This window comes from Mauremys mutica, chromosome 3, assembly GCF_020497125.1.
Source record: "Mauremys mutica isolate MM-2020 ecotype Southern chromosome 3, ASM2049712v1, whole genome shotgun sequence".
Classification (NCBI taxonomy): domain Eukaryota; kingdom Metazoa; phylum Chordata; order Testudines; family Geoemydidae; genus Mauremys; species Mauremys mutica.
Window position 1 is genome coordinate 57,142,403 of NC_059074.1, and position 26,879 is coordinate 57,169,281.

A 26,879-nucleotide genomic window follows, 5' to 3' on the forward strand; every position below is an offset into this window, starting at 1 on the left:
GAAGGCATTTTTCCTATAACACAAAACTGGGCTCATACCATGTGGCTTTTTGCCACCTATTCAGTAATCAAGTGATCTGGTCATCTGTAGTGTTAGGTTGTTGCAACGTTTTCTGGAATCCAATATGGATAGGATGACCAGTCATCCCATTTTAAAAGAGAGAGTCCCATATTTAAGCCCTCCTGCAGGTGTCCCAACTTCTTAAAAACAGGCAAATTGTCCCATATTTTCTGTCTGTGACCCTGCATGCGGCCCGTGTTGCGTCGGGAAGAGACTGCGCCAGGTATCAGGAGATGCCGGTCTGTCCTGGGGGCCCGGCCAGGTATGGAGGGCAGCGAGCACTGGGCAGGGAGGGTTGGGTTGATCGGTCTCTCACACATACCCATGTAAGAGAAGCGCGTGTGTGTGTGACCTCTGAATGTGAACCCTAACGCCTAAAAGGTAAATAAAAAGACTCCAACTACGCAGTATTTCTTTTTAACGGGCTCAATCAACTTTGTGTTAATTTGAACTCTGTACGGCATAGTTTTCATTGATTGCCATTGAACTCACTTGAATACAAGTAATTTTATCAGGTGTGCTGTATTAAGCATAGGGAAATATGGTCACCCTAAATATGGATATTGACATTTGCAAGTCCCAGCTGGCAGGTTGACAGCCCTGTTATGGGCAGCCTGGAGGCTTGGTACATTTAGCAGGGGGAGGATGCAATTATCTTAAGCCTAGGATTTGCGCCATCCTGAACCTCCTTTCATCTGTTCCCCTATCCTTAACATGAGGTAAAAATGGCTGGGGAATTTGTCTGCAGATCCATCCCCCTGATCCTTGAGGAGTGTAACTGGTTAGTTTGCTCTTTGATGGATTATAGGGCTTACAACTGGTGTATGCTCCAGTATTGGGAGCCCATATTGGCCCAGGTATGAGGTAGATAGGTGAGGGGGTTTAACCCTGCAAATTCTGTGTGTGTGATCGATCTTCTGGTGGGGAAAAAAAAATTCCCTGTAACCTAAAGCCGCCCCCCCCTCTCCCCCCTTTACATTAATTCTTACGGGGAAATTGGATTCACTTAACATGGTTTTGCTTAAAGTCACATTTTTCAGGAACATAACTACAACATTAAGCTAGGAGTTACTGTAGTGAGTTCCTATTGGTAAAATGAACATTTCATTCTGGTAGAGGATTATGTTGTATAAAGACAATATGTTGTCTATTCAGACACCAGAGGCAAGGAACCATCTTGTTGAGGCCATCTTTGTGTAATTGTTTCTAAAGCATTAATTAAAAAGTAATAAGGTTGAGAGAGATTGAAGGTAGACTAGAGCAGGGGTAGGCAACCTATGGCAAGCGTGCCAAAGGCGGCGCATGAGCTGATTTTCAGTGGCACTCACACTTCCCGGGTCCTGGCCACCGGTCCGGGGGCTCTGGATTTTAATTTAATTTTAAATAAAGCTTCTTAAACATTTTAAAAACCGTATTTGCTTTACATACAACAATAGTTTAGTTATATATTATAGACTTATAGAAAGAGACCTTCTAAAAATGTTAATGTATTACTGGCACATGAAACCTTAAATTAGAGTGAATAAATGAAGACTTGGCACACCTCTTCTGAAGGGTTGCCGACCCCTAGACTAGAGGCTTATGAAAATCGAGATAGTGCTTATTTGCTTAGTGATAGCAACTTAACTGTCCAAAAGTCAGTTTTCCAGATATGAAAATATTATTCTTAGACTAAAGAAGCTAATTGTAGACAAGGTAATGTCTTCCAACACTGTGAAAAAGCTTTTGTTTTAGTTCCTATCTAATTTCCTCTCTGAGAATTAATGAAAAATGTGAAATTGTAATGTCCTTCTTGGTTTCTTAATCATTTCTCATCATTTTATGAAGTATGCTATCCACAGATGGAAAATTTAGGAACAGCAAGAGTCGTGTAACCAATGTATATAAGCACAAATTCACTCACGGTCATTTTTGCTGCTTGTGTTAACCTGAATGGGTTCTCCCTGCAGATGCTATGCATTGGCAAGTATTTGGGTTTCTTTGTGGTAATATTACAAATTCTAAAATACTGATTCACTTACAACTAATTTAATAACTAAATTGCTTTTAATTTAGTTTAGGAGTGAGAATGCACAGCTCTTAATCTGATATAATTTCCATTGGTAGTTTCATTCAATAGCCTGTCTGTTTTGACCTTTATTTCCCAGAGCACTTCCACTAAACCAACAGCTGCCACCTTATCTGCTGCATCCGGGGATCTTGATCTGTTCACTGAGCAAACAACAAAATCAGAAGAGTCAGCAAAGAAACAACTCTCCAAAGACTCCATCTTATCACTGTATGGCACTGGGACCATGCAGCAGCAAAATGCTCCAGGTAATTAATTTTCAAATCTCTTTCCAAAGAGATTCAATTTTTTTAAGCAGTGTTTAAAATACAGTAGTTATAATCTCCTGTCAACATAAAATTAAACACATTTGTATATTCAAGTGGATTTGTTTGTTCTTACCATTTTTACAGCTGAAAATTAAAATGAATGAAGCATTAAGACTAGAAGAAAAAATAGTACAGGATTCAGGCTAATTTTATTTTATTAGACGTTATAGCTGTTCTCATATTATAAACTATCACATACAAAATATACTGATATCAAATAATAAAAATTAGGATTAACGTTTGTTGTATGATCATTCATTACTTGGGTATGAAATGATTCTTCAGCATGTGAACAGCAGACTGCCTAAATCATTACAAAGTAATGTTTTGATCTCATTAAACTGGTGGGAATCCACTAATTTTCAGTAGTGTGACTGAGATAAGAGATGCTGGTGCAGATGAGATGAAAAATTTGGCTCTGAGGCTGCAGAGCTCAGCTTTGGCAGTTAAACTGTTATTTATTGTGCCATTTTTGTTACACCATTCTTTCTTATCACTTTCTCAGTTTTGCCAGATACTGATTTTGTGCACAATAGGGTGGACAGAATCAGCTCTACAAATTATCTTCTAAAACTGGCATTTAGTGATTCAAACATTAGGGAAGAAAAGTTATCTATCTTCTTTTCTGTTCCTCCCACCCCCGCGCCTTCCAAAATGCAGGTATCTTCATGGGATCTTCTTCCATGCCATTTACCACACAACCATCAACTAATTTTCAAGGTTTTCCAGCCATGGGAGTACCTGTGCCTGCAGCTGGTGGAATGATGGGGAATATGATGGGACAATCAGTGCCTGTCATAGGACAGAACACAGGTATGATGGTGGGCATGGGAATGCCCAATGGTTTCACTGGCACTACACAAACTGGTGTGATGGGACTTCCTCAAAATGTCGTTGGACCCCAAGGAGGAATGGTGGGACAAATGGTTACTGCACAAACTAAATATGGCATGCAACAAAATCAACAAGCTCAATGGAACATCTCTCAGGTGAGGATTTTTTTTTGCCCTTATATTGATTGGATAAAAGTACCTGTTAATAAAATTATTTGTTTTCCACAAGCTATACTTGGAAAGCTGTAGCTCTGCTCTGTTGTAGACCCTGTGACTTGAAACTGTTTCTTCCATGTCTGAGACGACTGCATAGTATTACAGATGTGATCAATTTAAACTTAAAGAGGAAAGAAACCAGCATTAATCTTGAGTGCAATTTAGCCAACTCCTAGAACAAATTGTTCAATGTACTTTAAAATGACGACTACCACAAATACCACCCTGAGTTTCTGTGTATTAACTGCTGTTGCCCAATTCATGGACCCAGATTCTCCAATCAGTTGTATGTGTGCAATTCCATTCATTTTAATGGTATTGCACGCATGTAGGTGAGCACGGAACTTAGACTCAATGAGAATGGCCATTTGCCATTCAACTGGACTTTCAAATGAGATACTTTAAAATAGGCTTTAGTGGAGGATGCACATTACTGCTTGTGTTTGTCCCCTGACTCTACTGTAGTTGAATAATGGTTAGTCTAACCCAACCTGAAGCAAATACTCACCAACAACCGCACACCATACAACATAAACACTAACCCAGGAATCAAACCCTGCAACAAAGCCCGATGCCAGCTCTGTACACATATCTATTCAAGTGACACCATCATAGGACCTAATCACATCAGCCACGCCATCAGGGGCTCGTTCACCTGCACATCTACCAACGTGATATATGCCATCATGTGCCAGCAATGCCCCTCTGCCATGTACATTGGCCAAACCAAACATTCGCTACGCAAAAGAATAAATGGACACAAATCTGACATCAGGAATCATAACATTCAAAAACCAGTGGGAGAACACTTCAGCCTCTCTAACCACTCAGTGACAGACTTGAAGGTGGCAATTTTGCAACAAAAAAACTTCAAAAACAGACTCCAAAGAGAGACTGCTGAACTCGAATTAATATGCAAATTAGATACAATTAACTCAGGCTTAAACAGACTGGGAATGGTTAGGTCATTACACTAATTGAATCTATTTCCCTATGTTAAGTTCTCCTCACACCTTCTATGGGTCATCTTAATGATCACTTCAAAGGGTTTTTTTCTCCTGCTGATGATAGCTCATCTCAATTGATTTGACTTTTCCTGTTGTTATGCATACTTCCACCTTTTCATGTTCTCTGTATGTATAAATATCTCCTGTCTGTGTGTTCCATTCTATGCATCCGAAGAAGTGAGCTGTAGCTCACAAAAGCTCATGCTGAAATAAACTTGTTAGTCTCTAAGATGCCACAAGTACTCTTGTTCTCTTTGCGGATACAGACTAACACGGCTGCTACTCTGAAACCAGTAATTTTTAAGAATCAATATAAAAATAGTCTTCTCCTACCAAAACATTCTAGTTATTAAAAAAAAATAATCAAAAAATGTAATTGCAGAATAACTATGCACTAAGTAAAATCATATTTACCTGAAGTGTTCTGGGAACAAAACAGCAGTGGGAGAAATGAGGATTTTAAATAACGCGCAGAAATAACGCACAGAAGTTGCTGGGTAAGTGATGACTGCAGAGGAACATAACAGATAAGAGGCCATTTTGATAAACAGTGTTGAGATAAGTGACAGAGTCCTGTGGCACCTTATAGACTAACAGAAGTATTGGAGCATAAGCTTTCATGGGTGAATACCCACTTCGTCAGATGCAAGAGTGTTGAGATAAACAGGATTGTGTACACACTTTTGAATTGTAATTTTAAAAAAATCATAGTGTCAAGGATTTTGCTGAAAGTAGTTTAAAATTAATTTAATAGTTATTGTGAATATTTCACTTTGAGTAAAATTGTTACGATGATAGCTAATGTCCTGACTCTTCTAATTCATATATACAAAGTCAAACCAGTAATAACTGAAACATGGAAATGGTAAAATGCAGGATAGATTAACCTATGGACTAAAATGCTGACCGAAAATGCTAAACTATTTTTATTTTGTGGAATAAGTTAATTCAATTTTTTGAACTAGAGTGTAAGAGACATACTACTACAGATACCCAAAAAAATTTGTGGCGTCCAGTGAGGGGGGCACATCAGGTTAACAATTAGATATTTGGAAAAAACTATTAACATCTTAGTTTAAGACTGAAATTTTTGAAAAACTGTTTTACTTCACCATATATGTTTACATATGTGATAAATTTTCAAAGCAGAATGGCAGCCACTACTTTCAGATACATTTTAGTTTATTCATACTGAGACATGCTGTTTACCTTCATACATTTTCAGATTGCAAAACTGACCAGAACATTACAAATTAACGTAATTAAATAAATCTATATAACCCCTTAAAGTACACTTCATATGTTTGTTATAGATGTAAGCAGCAATGTAATTATTTTATCATTCCTCTCCAGTTATAAATGTTTTAGTGATAAGACAATATTAACACGATTCTTGCCTGGCATGCTCTTGACTGGCCAAACACCAGGAAGCAGACTTTGTCGATGTGCTAAACCAGCTTTTGACAGTCGTTTCATTTAATAAAAAAATGCTTTTTTTGTACATTTGAATTTCCATCCAAATAGGGCTTGCCTTCAATCACAAATAAAAATTATCATCTAATTAATACTTCATTCACCATTTTTTAACATAAAATGTAAAAATGAAGAATCTAAAGGTGAGTTAAGCTATATAAAATTGTTTAAATAAATATGTATAGATACACTATTTCTTGCTGGTTAGCCAAAAGAAGTACCATATTAGTTGCAAATAACATGTTGTAATAGTTATCAACTAATAAGAATCAGCCTTTCTTTAGGAAAATGACTAGAAAGTACAAATGCAAAATATGATTAAAATCAATTAGTTAAATCAAGGTTTCCTGCTTGCTGATTTAAAGTAGTGATTCAAATCAATCCACCATTTTGTTCCCTAACATTATATTGACTTGGTTTAGGAACCCTTTTACTGTTTCAAGCTGATAGAAAGTTTGTGTGCTCTAACACCAGTACTAACTAGAACTGTGTGTGCGTTTCACAGATGAATCAGCAAATGGCTGGCATGAATCTCAATAGTTCCAGCAATGTGATGGGCTTTGGCCAGCCCCCCAATACAGTGGCAGGATGGACAGGAAGCTCTTCAGGTCAGACTCTCAGCACACAACTGTGGAAATGAAAATTGCAACAGAAGTTTCATGCAGAACAGTCACTTGACATTCCTTGCTCAAATGCATTTGTTCTTTTTCTTTCCTCCCAGTTCTTCAGATTAAGAAGTTATCTAACTGACTGTGTTGTGGGCTATATTGATTTAAATTTGATGTGGTGGAAAGCAGATTGAGAATACATTTATATATCATTGGCAGCTCTTTCATATTACAGTACATATGATTTCATAAACCATATCAAGCAGCTGCTTTACCAATTGCATACTCAATTTTTTTCTCAAAATTATAGATCAAACGTTTGCATATAAGGGACGTAGCTATCATGTTAGTAATATCTCTAAATATATAAACCTTGCCCCTCAAATTACCCAGTAATCTTTGTAGAAGGTACTGTATGAACAAATGTTTAATCATATAAATAGAATGTAAATGTATCACTGAACAATGTTTTTAGTGTATCAAACATACTGTGTTTTATCATTCATTTCACTGTGATGTTGTTATGGTGTGCTTAACAGGGAACATGGTTAGTGAAAGCAAGATAAACCTGGATATTACTGTAGTTCCACACGTTTTTAGTTTATTCTTTTAAAACATGAATATTTGATCCATTTGAATTTCCTGTGACAAAATATGCAATTTGGCTCCATACGTGTATACATAGTGCTAATATAAAGAACTTATTGCACAATATGCATACAGGGTAACTCACCACATATGGATACTTTTTGTCCTTGCAGCTATATCCAGGTTTGACAGTAATTGTGTTTACATTTTATGGTGCCTCGTATTGATAAAATGTTATTTCCCTATATTAAAAAGATAAAGCCATAAACCATTGTGTGGTTTTTATTTCATACTGTATGATCTACCTTGTCAGCGTGACTTCAAGAAACTTGTTGTTTAATACAAGAAAAACACATTTAATCTGGAAAGTGCTTTTAACAATATTTTTGGTGACCAACATTTTGCAATCTTAAATCAGTTTATAATAATTCCATCAATTAAGTTGGATAAATGTTTTTGAAAATGTTGCACTTCAATTCTTTTAGTCTTGATTGGTATTACTATGTGGAAACTCTTAAAACAAATGCTTATATTTCAGTTCAATGATATTGAGCTGAGAAATGCATGCAAAACAAGACAAAAGATGTTGTCTCTGAAGATATCAGATTTGCTTATCTGACATGTTTGTTTGTACAGAAGTCCATCAGATGACTAGTACAGGATGCTGCAGAGTGGGAGATAGTATTCAAGATAGCTTGAATTCTTAATTGACTGAAGTTTCAGGTATCTTCAGCCACATCCATTTCCTGTAGTATGTCCCACACAGTTATATCTCTAGATCATACCTCAATTTTAACTGTGTCTAGGTGGTATTTTGGCTCATTACCTAGATTTACCTTTTCTGTTCGAGTGTGCCATACAAGAACCTAAAAAACAGAAGGTTAATTAGTGCAGTATTAGGTAATCTTCAAAGATAGCTATAAGTATTCTGCAATAGTGGAATTAGTACCTTTGTGCAATTGTTTGCTTTTGGTTCCAGCTCCTCCACGGTCGTTATCTGTTTCAGAAAATCAGATTCTTGCATTCCTGGTTGAGACCCACGGCGTTTGAATACAGCTTTAGGGTTTGACAGAATCACTTGAAGGCTCACAGCAAATCCTTTAAGACAAGTTTTTAAAATAAAAAGTCAAAAGTATTAAATTTTTCACATGGATATCATTTAAATCTGAAAATATCCCAACCCCTTGGTTAGGAACTTGCATATTTGTTATTTTATATTCCTATGTATTATTTGGGTAGACTTTTACGTACTGTACAATTGTAGACTAAAACCTATTGATGAAATTATTGATTTTTTTGCTGTGAAATTGTCTGTATCACTTAATTTCTGCACATTTATACCAACTTCTTATGGTGCAACAAAATCAGTTTTGTTTTTATATTTTCATTTAGCTGATTAACTGTGCTGTTTCAAAAATCAATGCTTTCTCTTACTTTTCATTGTCTTGGCAAATATAAACCAATCGCTAATACAAATGTTATGAATTCACATGTGCTATAAACACTTCCAGCTCAAACATGAAGGTAAGTTAAAACAGGAAGACTAAGCCAAGCAACTCAGTGTCTTCTCTGACATAGCTTTTTTAGTTACTGAAGTTTAGGATCTCAAACTGAACTCTATTGTTGTTGGAAGGCAAGTAAATTTAGATTGATTTTGGCATTATAATTTATATCATTTGTGTTAATGGTTTGGTGTACAAAAAAAATTTTTTTTTTTGGTTAAAGAAGTACCCACAGATCTCCAGATTGTAGTCACCTAACCTAACACAAGCCAACTGACAAGTTTTAGGACTAAGCAGTCTGACATGTATGTTTATAATATGAGCTGGCCAGTTTTTGAAAAACATTACCCAACACAAGGGCAACACCTACAGGGAAAGAAATTACAGATGCTCATTCTAAGGCACGTATTAACAGACCTGTTACATTCACCAATGAAATGCTCCTCAAGAGCAGTTTGGAATGGTGTCCATTGTATTTTTCTCAAAGGAGTTACAACATAATTTTGAAATCTGTTCTGGAATACTGGAGAAAGCTATTTAATGCTGCAAAGAGTCTGAAATGTAACTTTATTGGCGCATACATCAGTCCCATTTTCTACTACAATAATCCGGCAGGGATACTTTCTCTGAAATGATCGTATCTGAAGGAACTCTAGTATCTTATCTGGTCCCTTTAGTGCAGCATCCTTTTTAGATATGAAACTGCAACTGAATAAAAAGGAAATTTTTTCATGCATCACATGCAAAACAGCTTTTAAGTGCTGTTGTTGCCTTCGTGCAAGTACTTTAGTTAGACCTAAAATAGATGTTCTCCACTTTAGCAAGTCAAGTCAGGTACCAACAGGGGAGATCTAAAAATAGTACAGCTTGTAAAGCCATTCTGAAACTGATTCAGGTAAAACACTTTATATTTTTCTGAACACCTTGATTAGTTCTGGGGACAAATTTTTAGGCAGTTTATAATTTTAATCTTTTCTACAGGCCTCTGTCCTTCCCCACGCTTCTTTATGCTCATCTTACCTAGGTTACAGAGGCGCATTTACAAAGGACTCTCTCTCTCTCTCTCAATAGGGAAAGCCTTAATTTCCTCACTGCTTGAAGTGTTAAACTTCAGAATCATTTCTGATCATCTGAGTCATTAGTTCATAGGCAATGGCTGTTTGCTGTATGTCAAAGCAGTCATCTTAGTTTAAATATCTCACCAGAAACCTACCAACACAGTTCTGCTTTGAGACTGTAGCCAGACCTTAGTCCTGGAGAGGCTAGGGTGGACAGGAAGTAAAGCTGAGGATGTAAATCAACCTCCAGTGTATCTATGGGGACATCTGACCCTATCCGACAAGAGACGTACGGCTGACCATGCAAGAACACATTGAAACATTACAGGCTGCAGTGGCAAAAGACCTGCCCTGCTCAGTCATACTTGGCCACGAATGGAAGTTCTTCAAAGAAGTGGTCAAAGAGTGGCAGGGCACCTCATTGGAGAAAGTGGAGCTGGAAGACCCGAGAAGGCAGGAGAGAGCTGGAGTGGCCCAGAGGGAGCCTTGGGAAGAAAGGGGATCAAAGGAAGATGAAGACCCTCCCCATGAGTGAAGGTTATGCCAACTGGGGTCATAGGTGCTTGCTGCTGCCCGTCAACCTAGACCTACTTTCCAATGAGGGGGACTTTGTGGAAGAACAAAGAAACAACCCCCATACTGAGCAAGGTTTATGAGCAGCTTGCCTGTGCGAACAGCAAACTACTGGATCCCCAGCAGTTGAAACAGTGGCCCCATTTTGAACAAATATGCAAGAGGGCATACCGGGCGATGAAGGATCCTAGAATGGGAGAGGTATGAATGCAACTCCTAGTATTGAGGAAGTTTCAAAGGAGGGTACTTCAGTTGTCCCATACAACCCCATATGGGGGTCACTTGGGAAGAGAGAAGATGCTTGATGGGTGACCCTGAGATTCTACTGGCCAGGCATCCACCTGGAGGTGGGAGACTATTGTGCCTTATTCAGATGCCAATGGAAGGGCCCAAAGACTGTCCCACAGCTAACACTATCCATTGTGAGAGTGCCCTTCAAGCAAATAGGCATAAACACCGTGAGCCTGTTAGAGATGTCCACAGCAAGGCACAAATGTATACTGGTATTGATAAAGTAATGCACACTGGAAAACATAGGCCCATTCTACACTACAAGTTTGGTTCGATTTTAGCAGTGTTAAATCGAATTAACCCTGCGCCCGTCCACACAACGAAGCCATTTACTTCAACATAAAGGGCTCTTAAAATCGATTTCTGTACTCCTCCCTGACGAGGGGAGTTGCCATTTCGAATTAGAGTTAGTGTGGCCGCATGCACTCGACTTTATACAATCAGTTGCCCAAAATCGATTTCTGTAAAATCGGAATAATCCTGTAGTGTAGACATATCCAAAATCCCAACTATACATATAAAATGATGGGGTCTAAATTAGCTGTTACCACTTATGAAAGAGAGTTCTCTGAAAACATCCACTGGTGGTGTGGCAGTCAAAAAAAATCTGACAACGTTGTGAATCACTAAAAAAGGGATAGATAGGATGTTTTTATCTCTATATAAATCCATGGTGTGCCCACATCTTGACTACTGCATGCAGATGTGTTTGCCGCACCTCAAAAAAGATATATTGGAATTGGAAAAGGTTCAGAAAAGGGCAACAAAAATGATTAGGGGTATGGAACAGCTGCCGTATGAGAAGAGATTAATAAGACTGGGACTTTACAGCTTGGAAAAGAAATGACAGAGGATATGGAGGTCTATAAAATCATAACTGGTGTGGAGAAAGTAAATAAGGAAGTGTTATTTACTCCTCCTCCTAACATGAACGAGGGGTCACCAAATGAAATCAATAGGCAGCAGACTTAAAACAAAAGGAAGTATTTCTTCACACAACGCACAGTCAACCTGTGGGACTCTTTGCCAGAGGATGTTGTGAAGGCCAAGACTATTATAGGGTTCAAAAAAGAACTAGATAAGTTCATGGAGAATAGGTCCATCAATGGCTGTTAGCCAGGATGGGCAGGGATGGTGTCCCAAGCCTCTGTTTGCCAGAAGTTGTGAATGGGCAACAGGGGATGGATGGATCACTTGATGATTACCTGTTCTGCTCATTCCCTCTGGGGCATCTGGCATTGGCTAGCGTCGGAAGACAGGATACTGGGCTAGATGGACCTTTGGTCTGACCCAGTATGGCTGTTCTTACCATGTGAATGCAGCTGCCTGGGCCACTGTAAAGGAGACTCCTGCTACCTCAATCCAGCAGCTGGGAGGAGGAGGAAAGAGGAGAGAGAGAATGCAGTGTCCTGCAGCATAAGGCAGCAGTCTCAAAACTGGATTTATTTTGCCACCCATACACTTCCTCTATCACTGAAAGTGCTAGTCTGAAAAACATCAGAATTTTTCTTCAAGGTTACCTTTGCCATCAAGCGTTAACTTGGTTCCCTTTTCTGCTAAACATATTTTTGTCTTCTCCACTCAGTCTTAATTGTATAGACAATCTGAGAGCTTCTCTACGTGATACTTTAGTCTACATAAGTGTGTCACTCACTAACTGGCCCATATGGATCCTTCTAATGTGCACTAAACATTTTCTTATGCATCTTAACATAGCTCTGTTTCAAACAGCACTACATTCACACACACTAAGGAAATTTTAGTGAGCACCATCAGGCCAGTTAGCACACAACATGCTCATGTGCACTGAAATTTACAGCCCTCTAATGTGGACTAAAGTGCCATGTAGACAAGGCCTGAGTAGGCAAACTCATTTTTTCCCTTCATTTGTCTTCAATTCTGTAAGGGCAGAAACCAAATGGCTCGGTAGCTGAGAAAAAGACTGAGGTCTTACTGGTGAGAAGGACTTCACCAAGGAAGGAGGCCTGTTGTCATAAATGGAGACATTCACTCTTCCTGAATATTGAAAGAAACATTTTATATATGCGCACACATGCACACATCCTCGTCGATGCAAGAACATGCTATTCTAGTTAAAGAATATATTTCTAACAATTTGCCCAGCCACTGCTTCTTTTCTGTGGGAAGTTATAAATAAAATGTATTTCTGCACAGCATTTGCTGCTTAGATTAATCTGTGACTACACATAAATCCCTTCAGTTAAAGCAAGCAGTTGTGAATGTTAGCTCCTTAGTGGCAGTCGCTACACTGCTGGCTATAGTCACAGATGAGAAAATTAACTCTTGACTGACCACATTCTTTCTGAGTAGCTTTCAAGGAACAAGCATGGCAAAAACCTTATCAGCTCTAAAGTAACTTGCATGTACTATCTCTATCTAAGGGCAGTATCCCAACCTCATAGATTCTCTGACTTCCAAAGCCAGACTTACCCACGCCTAGGAAATAAGGCAACATACACTAATAGATTTGAAAGTCTGTTGGAAGTAAAAACCTTAATACTGCCTGTGGGCTTCAGCCTAGCCCTCATCTCCCAGGACATTTTCTTTTAAAGAGTAGATTAGGGTTTTTAAAAAATAAATCTGACACTGAAAACATTCTTCTCTGGCATAGCCTCTAAGCGAAATATATGAAAATAGTCTTTGAGAAACGTCCCAGGGCTGTTCTATGGTGGGAATGCCCATCACGCTACAGCTCACTCCACCTGCGTTTGGATACAACAGCAGCCTCAGGTCTGTCCAGCTTTGGAGATTCACAAGACAAGCACTTAATTCACTACATACTGCAGAGGGTACTGTCATGGCAGCACTACTGAAGCAGATATATTAGCATGTTGGTAACAGGATTTTGTAATGCTACTTAAATTAGAGAGATTCTCTCTCGTCATTTTTTTTATCCAAGGATGTAAATTTTCTGTGTTATAGACTGACATTAAGAGTTTTGTAAAGCAGACATCTAAAGCATCCCTAAAATTAATCCAGATGTTACTTTGATCACGTTCTTCTCTTTTACTCTGTTGCCCTCTTACTTGTTTGCTGAAAACAGAAGTTCTTCACGTGGGTCCAGCCATGAATTCCCCGCTGCTGTGCGTGCACCACAGCCCGAGAACATTACTTAGGAGTGCTTGCTCTTGGACAGCTCCAGTCTTTCCTTGTTAGGTAATTCCAAAGGGTTGTGTTGGGCAATTACTTTTCATTCCTAGGAATTCTGCTGTGTGGAGTTTCAGAGGATTTCATATTGCCTCCCTCCTCTTCAATGCTGATATCCAACTCTCCCCCCATCAGCCCAGCCAGTACTGTTGAACACCTGGGCCATGCATGAGAGCTAGCTGTCTAAAGGTCTGTCGGGATAAGACTGAAGTTATGTGGGAAAGCAATTAGATACAGCAAGGATTATACCAGCCCTGATGTTTCCACTACTTGCTCACATTCTAGGAGTTGTGTTAGATCCCCTGCAGCTCTTAAAATGGTCACATGGCAGCAACCTCCATGAACATTTTTCCCATCCTTGTCTAGCCAGTGGACTGTGACTGATTTTCTTGGATGAAGACATTGCTATTGGGATCCCTGCCTTTGTCACCTCAACTTTAGACTATTCCATACACTCATGATGGGGATGCACCTAAGTCAGCCTGGAAACTGAAAGTCGTACAGAAAGAGTAGCCTGTTTATTATACCTTAAGTATCTAACACCAGACTTCTGTGACCTGCACTTGCTATCCCTTGGTTTTCAGTTGGTATTGATTTTTACCTGTGAAATGACTTAATGACTTTGAACCTGCCTACTTCAGAGACCACCCTGTACCAAACTACTTCGAGTAGAGGGGCTTGAACTGGAGTGCTAACCATTTAAAAGGGAGGGACCCCTACTGGTAGGACATTTACCATGAGGAAGGCCTTCAGCTGCAGAACCTACTAATTCCTTGAACTGTTCTGTTGGCCTTAAAAGCACATTGCATTTTGTTTTTTTTAAAAACAAAACAAAAACAGGCTTTTGTGAAAGAAGGGTCACAATTAATGCTGTTTGTGAGAGAAGGTGTTTTTGTTTCGGTTTGGTACAGACTGTGGAAGGTTATTTTGGGGGTGGGCTTTTACTTTCATTCTGATTTCCCTTTAACTTTGGCAAGGGCTCTTTCAGACTCTGGCCAAGGATACTATAGGTTGCAGGGCCCTACTCCAAACCCATGGTCACTAAAACAAAAGTCCGTCGTCCTCTTCCTCATTAGAACCATCAGAACCTTCATACATCACAGATCTCACAGTAAAGCGAAGCCTGAGAAATGCCGGCTCTTCAAGCCTCAGGAGACTCCAGCAAAATTGAAGGTCTGTTGCACAATAGAGAGCACTGGACCTCAAATTTATAGTCTATCCAGTGACTCTCATGGTCTACATACAGGTGAGTGGATTTATCTATATGCAACTACATCAATGCTAATGTCTCCCCGAGAATTCATCTGCTTTCCTTGAGCCAGCCTGGCATTAGAAGACTCATTATCCAACTTGCTCCCAAGGAAGGTCAAAAACTCTTGAGCTGGAAATAAACTAAAACAAATCACTAGCTATGCTGTTTATCCTAGATGCTTTATATTCCTGAGCTAGGTCTATTGACAGTAATATAAGCTGCTCTGGTTTTGTTCCTGGAACACACACCCAAGCAGCTCCTGGCAGAAGAAGCCTGAAGGAGAAACTTGAAGAAGCCTATAGACAAAAGTAGTGACTGAGTCTTTGAGTAAATTGCCCTATAAAAGGGAATATAAACCATCACAAACAAGTATTTTAATGTATAGGCAGAAATGGATTCATATCTGCTCCTATTTAGAGGACCTCCTAGTCCAGGACCCATGCACAGAAATGGTTCTTGTGGGTACCCTACAGACAGCATAAGTACTAGAGAAATCTGGCTTCATGATAAACTGACCCAGTTTATTGTTTAAAAGAAAATTATTCATCTGGGATGCAGAGAAATATACAATGTAAGGGTATGGTTACACTTGCAGCTGTACAGCGCTGGGAGTTAAACCTGTCTTTGTACAGCTGAATAGGGAAAGCGCTGCAGTCTGTCCACACTGACAGCACACTGTGGTGGCCACATTTGCAACAGCATTGGGAGCGGTGCATTATAGGCAACTATCTCAGCATTCAAATGGCTGCAACGTACTTTTCAAAAGGGGGTGGAGTGTGACAGAGGGCATGGGGGAAGAGAGAGTGGGTTTTTGGAGTGCTGAGAGAGTGTCAGCACGCTGTCTTGTAAGGTCAGACCCCCCTCTCACTGAAGGCAAACAGCAGCTGTTTGTTTTTTTCTCATAGGCCAGATAAGCAGCCCCGCTCCCTGAAAGGGACCCCAACCCCCTCCCCTGCTGCTCTTTTCAAGCAAACATTAGCTGTTTGCATTCCAAAGGGGACTCGCTGTGGTGCCTCTACTCAGTCAAAGCAAACAGTAGCTGTGTTTGGTTTTTTGATAAGCAGCCCCCAAAACAGAGCACTTCCCCCCTCCAGAGTTCACAACAAAACAAATAGAAGAAGCTTCAGTTAAAAGAATTACGGGGAGTTTCTGGAGGTCACTCACTGCATAATAAGGTTACTCCCCGTTTATACTGGAGCAGCAGTGTCTCTGCCACTACGCATCAGCTGTTATTCCTCTCGGGGAGGTGGAGTACCAGCAGTGCTGTAGCCACAGAGACACAGCACTGTATGTGCCTTCTCAGTGTGGACGGGGAGTGAGGTACAGTGCTCTGGGAGGTTTTATTGCGCTGTAACTCTCAAGTGTAGCCAAAGCCTAAGTCATCTCAAAGCAGTGACAACAGCAGTTAAAGGCATAAGGCAGTCAACGTTGCTCTGAATCCACAATCCAATTCCTCCTAAGTATATAGTGATGATGAGTGCTTCCTGTATAAATGTACTACAGTGGCCCAAATTCAACATGATGCCCCTCTAGAGCTTTTCTTCTGTATCCCCGGCACTTCTTATGATCATCAACCAAAATCAAGATTCTCTCTGAAGTACCTATATCTTTTCAATAATGTGTGAAAAGAGACAGATTTCAGAAAGGTCTTCATATTTATGAATCAGAAAGATTATAGGATCAACAGGGGTGATGATCCCACTCAAACAAGGAAACAGTCTTAAGTCAGTGGTTCTCAGGTTGCGGCCCAATCAGCACTTGGCTGTGGCCCATTTGACATCCTCAGGGACATAAAGGTAGTCTTGGATGCAGCCCACAATGGTAGATAGGTTGAGAACCACTGGTCTAAGTAATACTGCAAAACTTCAAAGGATATTGACTGCAAGTGAAAAAAAAAGAAGAGCGCGTGCAAATGCTAGCCTGGAAATTAAAAGATAAGGTTACACTTAAAACCTCAAATGTTACAAAAGTAACTTTGTTTCTGTATCAAGCACTGTGAGGCTGGCAGACCAGGTGCCAGCTCTTGCCAAGCCTTTAAGCCTCAGTCAAGAACTAACGAATTCATTGCTGGACACCAGTCTATTTCACTTGTGTGTTAGTATAGCTAAGATTGGTATTGGACTTATAACAATGTGTTTAGACATTATGAAAAGTTTGTAAGTTGCTGCCTGCAGTAATCTCACTTATACTATATCACATAATATAAGGTAATATTTAAGTTTTTGCTTTATGACTGTAAAAAACATTTACTCTGAAACTGTGAGCCCAGTCAGGAGGGATTGTTTCCTAACCATCAAGAAGGCCTATCAAAACTAAATGGGTCATTATGGGACATCACAATACAAAAATGTTGTTAATTACCCCTTCACACTCATGAAGAGGCTAAAAGGGCTCATCTCATCAGCTTGAATTCTGGAAGAAGGAAATAAAAATAGCTGACAAATTTTGTTAATCTCTTTTGCCATTTGGACTTTGAGGGGGCCGAAGTTATGAAACAGAAGCAGAGCTCACCAGAGTCAACCTGGGTTAGCCCTAAAAGATACTCAGAGCTGACCGATTACAACTGTCACCTTTTAAAACCATGGACTTTAATTCATTTGTGTACATATGCTTGTCTGCTCTAACCTTGTAATAACTTTCTTTTCCGACTTAATAAATCTTCAGTTAGTTTATTATAGGATTGGTTGCAAGCATTGTCTTTTGGTATGAGATCTAAGATACAAATTGACCTGGGTAAGTGAGTAGTCTCTTGAGACTCGGAGCAACGTGAGAATTTTGTGACCTTTGGTATAATACAGCAACCAATTATCATTAAGTCCAGCTTGCCTGGGTGCCAAGATAGACGGGAATGCCCAAGGGGACTGTCTGTGACTCTATGGTAAGACTGTTATGGTGCTTTAGGAGTTCACCCTTGTTACTGGGTTGGTGAAATCTTATTATCGAACACAGCCAGTTTGGGGTTTGTGCTCTGCTTCTTGATAATCTGACCTGAGGTTAGCACACAGTCGTGAGTCACTCCAGACAGCATAGCAATCATCACTCTCAGAACTAGCCAAAACTACTGAATAGACTTCTCTCCAAATTTTGCACATTTTTATTGCATCAGGTTTCAGAATGGTAGCCGTGTTAGTCTGTATCAGCGAAAACAAGGAGGAGTCCTTGTGGCACCTTAGAGACTAACACTTTTTTGGGGCATAAGCTTTCGTGGGCTAAAACCCACGTCATCAGATGCATGGAGTGAAAAATACAGTAAGCAGATGGGTCACTACAAAAAGTAATTTTCCCTCTGTTGGTATTCACCCCTTCTTGCCAACTGTTGAGAATAGGCCACTGCCACATTAATTGAATTGACTCATTAGTACTGACCCCCCCCACTTGGTAAGGCAACTCCCATCTTTTCATGTGCTATAATATATATTCTGCTTACTGTATTTTTCACTCCATGCATCTGATGAAGTGGGTTTTATCCCATGTTATACCCAAATACATTTGTTAGTCTCTAAGGTGCCACAAGGACTCCTAGCTGTTTTTATTGCATTAGTAACTCATTACACTAAGTGATTTTGCTGGACTATTTTACTCTTACCACCAGAGATGTACAGCACTGTAGTATTTAAAACAGTGTTGAACCCTTAAACCAAAATATTCCTAGCTTAGCACTGCTACAGCAAACTGCTACTGCCTTCTTTACAACAATAAGCAACTACTGGAAAATGCAGACTTTTTTCATCTCGTCACTAAAAATGATCACCTTCAGGATAATCATAAACATTTCCACAGAAGTATGTAAGATATTTAATTTAAATTTGTTGTCATACCGTGTTCTACCATAGGGCTATGAACCTCCTAGGACTGGACAAAAAAAAAATTAGGTATCTTATATCTGAGGGTAACCATACTTAGATGTAGGCAAACTACACAAATAAAGAGGAATAATTGGATTCATGTTTGCAGCCACATAATAAATACTTCAAGTTTTTATAACTCTTTCCAGATTACATCCACGGTGCAAAAGGTTGGTGCAAAAAGGGCCAAAATTCTACTTTCATGGGTGACTTTTTATATCAATAAAATAGTTACTTAAAAAGTAACAAATACATTCCATAAATATTCAGTACAGTAATGGACTTCTGTGTGTATATACACTGACACGCAGATAGAGTAACATCACCAAGTACTTAGAACACCTTGAGTAATAAAATATCTATTAGACCAACAGGTTGACAATGCTCAAGAATTTCATTTTGTCTTATAAAAATGTAATCCATACGAAATAACGCAATCAAAATTTCCCTTTTATCAATCACATATCACTTAAATTATACCTGGTTATTAAAGTTAAAAAAAACCCTCCAAGATTAAAATTAAAACCCTCTTAATAAGATGGTAAGTAAATGCAAACTTACTACTCTCTTGATCAGAGTTTTAATAAAAAGAAACCAATTAAGAACTATGGCGAGACTGCTTTCTATAGAAGCAGATTATTTAGAGAAAATCCTACAAAATTAAGTGTTACTACTTTCAGGGTCATACAGTGTCAATTCAAATGATCAGTAAAAAACTAAGTCAAACTTGCGTTTTTAAATGTCATATTTGAATGAAATTGGACCTGATTATTCAACAGCAAAGCATATATAATTAATCCCTGTAAAAGTAAATGCAGATATACTATTTTTGAGAACAGTTTCAATTAAAAAAAGACTTTTTAAAATTATTCAAATTTCATTTAAATCAAATAACTGAGGCTCATGTAAATCATCTAAATTTTTCATCTGCAGGTTCACTCCACCTTCTTTTTCATTTTGACTATTCAAAAATTAAACTACATAGCCATAATCATAAAATACTACATAAGAGTATGCACCCAGTCAAGCTTCTATTGAAAGAAATTGGAAAGCTCCCACTAATGTCATTGGGAGCAGGATCAAACCCCAGAGGCTGATAAGACAGCAAATCTTACAACAGAAAATTCTTTTAACAGCACAAACAATTTTTCCCTTTAGCCAGTTAGGTCTAAATATGTATAAACTTGTTTGTCATTATAACAGATTTCTTATTTTTCATCTCCAAACCACTGACAATTCTCTGACAATTATCATTCTCTGATAATATGAATAAGATCCAAAGGCAGCATTCAAGTCAGCAGATTTTAGCCAGATGATTCTGAAAATTATTGTTTACATTTCAGGCCAAGTCCACACTACAAACTTGCATCAGCATTGCTATGTCGCTCAGGGGTCTGACTGACAAATCTACATTCCTGAACAACTAAATTACACCGACCTAACTCCTGGTAGAGACAGCACTATTTTTATAGGAGAGGGCGGAAAGGGGCTTCTCCTGTCGACATAGCTACTACCTCTCACAGAGGTGGATTAACTATGCCGATGGAAGAAACTCTCCCATCAGTACAGGTAGCGTCGCCACTAAAGCGCTGTAGCTGTGCCCCTGCAGCATCTTATTTGTAGACCTGCCCTTAGTCCGGGATCAAAGTTAGCCACTGATTTAGAATTTAAAAATACAGAAAGATTCCTGAATTCGTTTCTATGTACTCTGAAAATCCAAGCCTAATGTGGTGGTGGTTTGCTTTGGAAAGATGTTGGAAAAACTGCTGTTTTAAAAAGTCATTTTTAACATGAACTGAAAAAAATTATCAAATTATATTAACCTTAACCTAATAAATTCACATTTCCACACAAGTATAATAAATCTTATTCATATCTCTGTGAGATATCCTTTATAAGAACCCTGCTAATGATGTTGGTGCTTTTGGCATGTATAGTTTCTTTCAGTGTATTCAAAGACTGAGCCAAGACAGGACGAAGGTGGTTTTAGAAATCCAATCCTCAGGTAGCACTGTGTGACACAGAGGCTCCTTGGCAGAGTCCCATGCTTTGTGAAAGAACTCTCACCTCAGACCTGACAAACTCACCACACTAAAGATGTCTTGCAGGATGTTTCTCCATAAGGTTAACATGTACGCTTGTAACCGGTCAAGATTCATAATCTTTGTGACATGTATGTACAGCAATCTTTAAGGCAGAATGTACTTATACAGAAAGGTTTCAGAGTAGCAGCCGTGTTAGTCTGTATCCGCAAAAAGAACAGGAGTACTTGTGGCACCTTAAAGACTAAGGTGCCACAAGTACTCCTGTTCTTTAAGGTGCCACAAGTACTCCTGTTCTTATACAGAAAGTATGTATGGACTTGAAGTGAAAATTAGTCAGCAGGGGATAACGAGCGTCAATGATGGCCCGTTCAAGCAGGAGGGAGTTGTCCACCCCATCATGGTTAGCCAATGATATAATGCAAAGCACACTTGTCTAGCATTGCTCCATCCCAAGACTTTCAATGGCAAAACATCAGAAACAACTGCAAACAATCCGTTCCGGAGGGGGAGGTGGGTCTGCATTCTGCTCCTAAATGAGCAGAACAGGGCTAGGGAGGGCATTCGTTCATTATATGGTTTTAATGGCACAATACATATGCTACCAAATGCTTTGTTTAAGTTTGTTAGCATACGTATTGTGCCGTTACATTGGTCAGGAGTCCTCAAGAGGAAAGGCGGGGGGGTCGGAAGATGTTTAAACAGTGCTTTTGATTTTGTTTCTCCCCATTGGTTTGAATTATCCATGACATCCATACTGCATCACATCAAGTCCAGATCATTAGAGGAATGCCTCTGCTTGCACTGACCAGAGGATGTTTGGATTCTGATATCAGCCCAGTTCTGCAGCCTGACAGGAATCAGGTGGTGTCCCCAGTGTACACAGAATTCTTCTTTGCAGCCAAACTAATCTAACATGCATTTTGTTAACTGGAACTGGAGCAAAAAAAAAACACAAAGAAAACACATGCCTCATTTTCCAGCTTTGTGGGTGAGAGAACTATAAGTGAAGATTATAATGCCAGACACTGATGGCCTTAAACCAGCTCAGGAATCTGCCAAAAACTTTACTGACAATATGTTCCTCATCTTAGCAACAGAGCTAAGACTTATCACACATCTGCCCACCTTTACTCGAATGAAGCTCCTGCTGATCTGACAGCTCAGGCATAGTCAGCTTCTTCCAGAACAATTTACAAACTTGGAACCTAATCCTGTAAACCCTTAATAATTTGATCAATCCCACTGAAGACAATGGGACTATTTGCATGACTATGGACCACTTTTGTGGACTGGTAAGAGTTTCAAGAGTCTGTTCCCATAAAGGAAGTTGAATCTCCCGTTGAAATGCAATGTTTGGGTACAATACCATAATGCAGTTTAGCTTCCAGTTCTACTTAAAAATCTGTTTTAACAAATCATATATATGCTGAAATGGCTCCTCACCCAACTCCCATATAAACAGACTGAATACTACATATTTTGGGGGGAAGTGAATAGTTAAGTATGTTGATGTTTGTATATACAAAGGGGGGTGTCAGAGGGGGTGGGGAGAGCGTGGGGACCCTGGGCTGGGGATAGCGCAGGGAAGAGTCACATGTTTTCCCTCCCCTTGTGTCCCTCCCATGAGTTCAGTACCGCAGGAAATGATTTCTACTTGCATCACTGATGAGAAACCAGTGTCTTTTCCGGGCATGGACAGAGTTGGGGGAAAATGCTATTCATGCTTTTGTCCCATCCCTTTACTGTATTTTCTACCCCACTGCTGCAGACAACCGTCTTTTACAGTGTGTATTTATCAGCCCTGTTCCAAGTGCTGCCCAATATCTTGCTCTCCCTGTTTTGTCTCTCCTTGGCCTCCTCTTTTTCTCTTCAGGTTTCCTGCTCTCATTTTCCTTTGACTCACATTGTTCTCCTCTTACTTGCTCACCCTCTTGCCCCACTCCCACTTTCCTCCCCACCATCCACAATCCACTCCCTTTCCTCACTCCGCTGTTGCTTTTTGCCCTTATTACCCATCCTCTCTCTCACTTTTCCATATGAAGGAATCCCAGGTCAACCTCTAGAAACCATCTGCAGGTGACACAAGGGTCTGAGCTCCAAGTCTTGAGGGCTGGTGCCTTGAATTTTCAATGGGAAAAAAACTTTCCGCTCTGAACAGAGAGAAATAACACTGGCAGCTTCTTGAACACACTATAGCACAATAACGATAGCTACCCAGAAAACATGGCCCCACCCTCCAAAACAAAAACAACCCACAACCTACACTCCAGACCCAATCCAATGTTTGCAAAATTGATTGAGTGGGAATGCCAGGTGTCAGTAATCATGAGTTTCCAGGGAAACTGGCCTTTTAGAGTCTCAAGACAAAGTCAACCGTAGCATAAACAAGTGTAATCCCACTGAAGTAAACAGGACTTGCTCCCAATCTGAATTTGGCCCTATATCTTTCAGTTTGGAATGCAACATATACCACTTTAAAACCAGGCTACAGGGGAACGACAACAACTAAACAAATTAATAATTCTGGTCAGGCCATGTAATTGATGCCCAAACTCTCATCATTCATGGAATTGTTCACTGTTTTCAAAATAAAAATGAAGGCCAGCCTTGATCCTCTCCAAAGGCGTATAGCTATAGTATAACATCAGTGGCTTATCGGTGCAGTGCCAGTAATAAGGTATTACAATGATGTAGTACAACAGGGATTAAAAGCATACTAAATTAGTCCCATGTTTTCTTCCAGTGAGTACGGATTTACTATTGGTGGGGAAGTATGTGTCAAGGTTGGGGAGAAAAATTACTTACCTCTCATAACTGTTGTTCTTCAAGACATGCTGCTCATGTCCATTCCATTCTAGGTGTGTGCACGATGCGTGCACAGTTGCCAGAGATTCTTCCCTCAGTGGTATCTGCAGGGCTGGCTCTAGCACCCTTTAGAGGCACGTGCATACGCACCGGTAAAAGGGACGTCATCAGCCCCGTACTCTCTCACTTCCTTCTCACCAGTAGCTCCGACAGAGGGGCAGGAGGGTGGGTTACGGAATGGACATGAGCAAGACATGTCAAAGAACAACAGTTATGAAAGAGAAGTGACCGTTGTTTCTTCTTTGAGTGCTTACTCATGTCCATTCCATAGAATGGTAGGACTGGAAGGGACCTCGAGAGGTCACCTAGTCCAGTCCCCTGCACTCATGGCAGGACTAAGTATTATCCAGACCATCCCTGACAGGTGTTTAACCTGCTCTTAAAAATCTCCAACTGATGGAGATTCCACAACCTCCCTAAGCAATTTATTCCAGCGCCTAACCACCCTGACAGTCCCTTGCTGCAATTTAAGCCCATTGTTTCTTGTCCTATCCTCAGCAGTTAAGAACAACTTTTCTCCCTCCTCCTCGTAAGCACCTTTTATGTACTTGAAAACTGTTATGTCCCCTCAGTCCTCTCTATTCCAGACTAAACAAACCCAATTTTTTTCAATCTTACCTCAGAGATAATGTTTTCTAGACCTTTAATCATTTTTGTTGCTCGTCTCTGGACGCTAATTTGTCCATATCTTTCCTGAAACGTGGTACCCAGAACTGGACAATACTCCAATTGAGGCCTAATCAGTGTGGAGTAGAGCAGAAGAATTACGTCTCATATCTTGCATACAACACTCCTGCTAATACATCCCAGAATGATGGGGTTTTTTGTAACAGTGTTACACTGTTGGTTCATATTTAGCTTGTGGTCCACTATGACCCCCAGATCCCTTTCCACAGTATTCCTTACTAGGCAATCATTTTCCAGTTTATATGTTTGCAACTGATTGTTCCTTCCTAAGTGGAGTACTTTGCATTTGTCCTTATTGAATTTCATCCTATTTACTTCAGACCATTTTTCCAGTTTGTCCAGATCATTTTGAATTATAATCCTACACTTCCAAAGCACCTGCAACCCCTCCCAGCCTGGTATAGTCCGCAAACTTTATATGCCATTATCTAAATCACTGATGAAGATATTGATCAGGACTAGACCCATAATTGATCCCTATGGGACCTCACTCGTTATGCCCTTCCAGTATGACTGTGAGCCACTGATAACTGTTCCCAGAGAGTAGTTTTCCAACCAGTTTTGCACCCCCCTTTATAATAGCTCCATCTAGGTTGCATTTCCTAGTTTATTTATGAGAAGGTCATTTGAGACAGTATCAAAAGCTTTACTAAAAATTCAAGATATACCACCTCTACCACTTCCCCCCATCCACAAGGCTTGTTACCTTGTCAAAGAAAGCTATCAGGTTGGTTTCACACAATTTGTTCTTGACAAATCCATGCTGACTGTTTCTTATCACCTTATTATCTTCTTGCTGTTTGCAAATAGATTGCTTTATTATTTGCCCCATTATCTTTCTGGATACAGAAGTTAACCTGACTGGTCTGTAATTCTCCAGGTTGTCCCTATTTCCCTTTTTATAGATTGGCACGATATTTACCCTTTTCCAGTCTTCTGGAATCTCTCCGTGCTAGTTCACTCAAAAGCAGCACCCCTGGAGATGGGCTCAGAGTTCACGGATGTGCTGACTGCAACGCTGTTCTCCTGAAACTGGCATTGTTATGGGCCTGTTGGGTGATGCCATAGTGAGACACGAAGGTATGAACTGATGACCATGTTACTGCTCTGCAGATGTCCTGGATTGGCACCTGTGTGAAGAACACTGCTGCTGAGACCTGGATTCTCGTGGAATCGGTGGTCACGATGGCCAGAGGCGGAACCTTTGCTTGCTCAAAGCAAGCTCAGATACAAATAGTTATCCAGGACAAGCCCTGAGACTGCTGAGGTGGGCTCCCCACCCCAGGCCTGATGCATCCAAGACAAGGGCAACGGATGGTTGAGGGGCAGCAAATGATACCCCTACCATTAGTGATCCTGGGTCTCTCCAGCAGGTCAACAAAGTGATGACTGGAGGTAGAATCATGAGTATTGAGTCCAGGCAGTGTCTGCTCGGGGAGTAGACTGACACTAGCCTCATCTGGAGGGGTTTGTGGCATAGCCTTGTGTACTGCACCGCATGGGTACATTCCGCCATTTGCCCCAATAGTTTGAGGCAGACCTGAGCGGTTGTTATCGGGTGGGTCATGACCTTGGAGATCAGGTCCAACATAGCTCGGAATCTGGCTTCCAGTAGGTAGGCCTTGGCCTGAGTCACATCGAGTACTGCCCTGATTAACACTATTCTCTGAACCAGGACCAGGGTTGATTTCTGCTCATTTATCAGCAGACCCAGCACCTGGAAGGTGGCTCATACTGTACTGATGCTGCGCTGGCCCTGAACCTGCAATCGACCTTTGATCACCCAGTCGTTGAGGTACAGGTAGACCTGCATGCCTCAACATCCAAGGAAGGTTGCTATCACTGCCACATGCTTCATGAAGACCTGTGGGGCTGCCGACAAGTCAAACTGATAATGGTGTTGACCCACTACAAACCTGAGAAATCTCTTGCACCCACGGAAGATGGAGATGTAGAAATAAGCATCCTTTAAATAGAGGTTGGCATACTCGTCTCATGGATCCAGGGAGGGAAAGATGGAGGCCAGGGAGACCATGCGCAACCTCAGCTTCAAGATATTTGTTGAGGCAACGCAGGTCCAGGATGGGCCATAGCCCATCTTCACCTTTGGGATTAGGAAATATCAGAAGTAAAACCCCTTCCCTCTCAAATCAAGGAACTTCCTGTACAGTCCCCACATGTAGGAGGGTTTGCACCTCCTGGATAAGAAGCTGCTTGTGAGAAGGATCCCTGAAGAGAGACGGGGGGTGGACGAAAACTGGAGGGTGTAACTGACTGCTGTAGTACATATAATGGTCCGATGTTGTATCTGACAAGGCGGGGCTGAAGGGTGACAGGCCGTCCAGAAACAAAAGTGGGGGATGGATCTGGCGATGAGACTTGTAGACTGTCCTTGGGCAAACTTCAAAAGGCCTGTGCGAGCCTGACTGGGA

At 40.3% G+C, this 26,879-nt stretch overlaps 2 protein-coding genes across 5 annotated transcripts in view; one reads left to right on the forward strand and one right to left on the reverse strand.

Moving 5' to 3' along the window:
- SMAP1 (small ArfGAP 1) overlaps positions 1–7,429 on the forward strand; it is a 231,098-nt gene extending 223,669 nt beyond the window's left edge. For both annotated transcript variants that reach the window (XM_045011790.1, XM_045011791.1), the window contains 3 exons: positions 2,208–2,376; positions 3,097–3,425; positions 6,471–7,429. In XM_045011790.1, the coding sequence (XP_044867725.1) occupies positions 2,208–2,376; positions 3,097–3,425; positions 6,471–6,605 (633 nt within the window). In that variant the 3' untranslated portion in view covers positions 6,606–7,429. The remainder of the gene's footprint in view (positions 1–2,207; positions 2,377–3,096; positions 3,426–6,470) is intronic.
- The window catches only part of B3GAT2 (beta-1,3-glucuronyltransferase 2), a 90,322-nt gene that overhangs the window by 38,400 nt on the left and 25,043 nt on the right, over positions 1–26,879 (reverse strand). The window contains exons 3-5 of one of the 3 annotated variants that reach the window (XM_045011794.1): positions 8,111–8,259; positions 7,998–8,027; positions 5,657–6,593 (exon numbers count right to left, since the gene is read on the reverse strand). In XM_045011794.1, coding sequence (XP_044867729.1) covers positions 6,570–6,593; positions 7,998–8,027; positions 8,111–8,259 — 203 coding nt within the window. In that variant the 3' untranslated portion in view covers positions 5,657–6,569. Of the gene's footprint in view, positions 1–5,656; positions 6,594–7,427; positions 8,028–8,110; positions 8,260–26,879 lie in introns of those variants that run through there. The other 2 variants (XM_045011792.1, XM_045011793.1) reach the window with 2 other exon arrangements.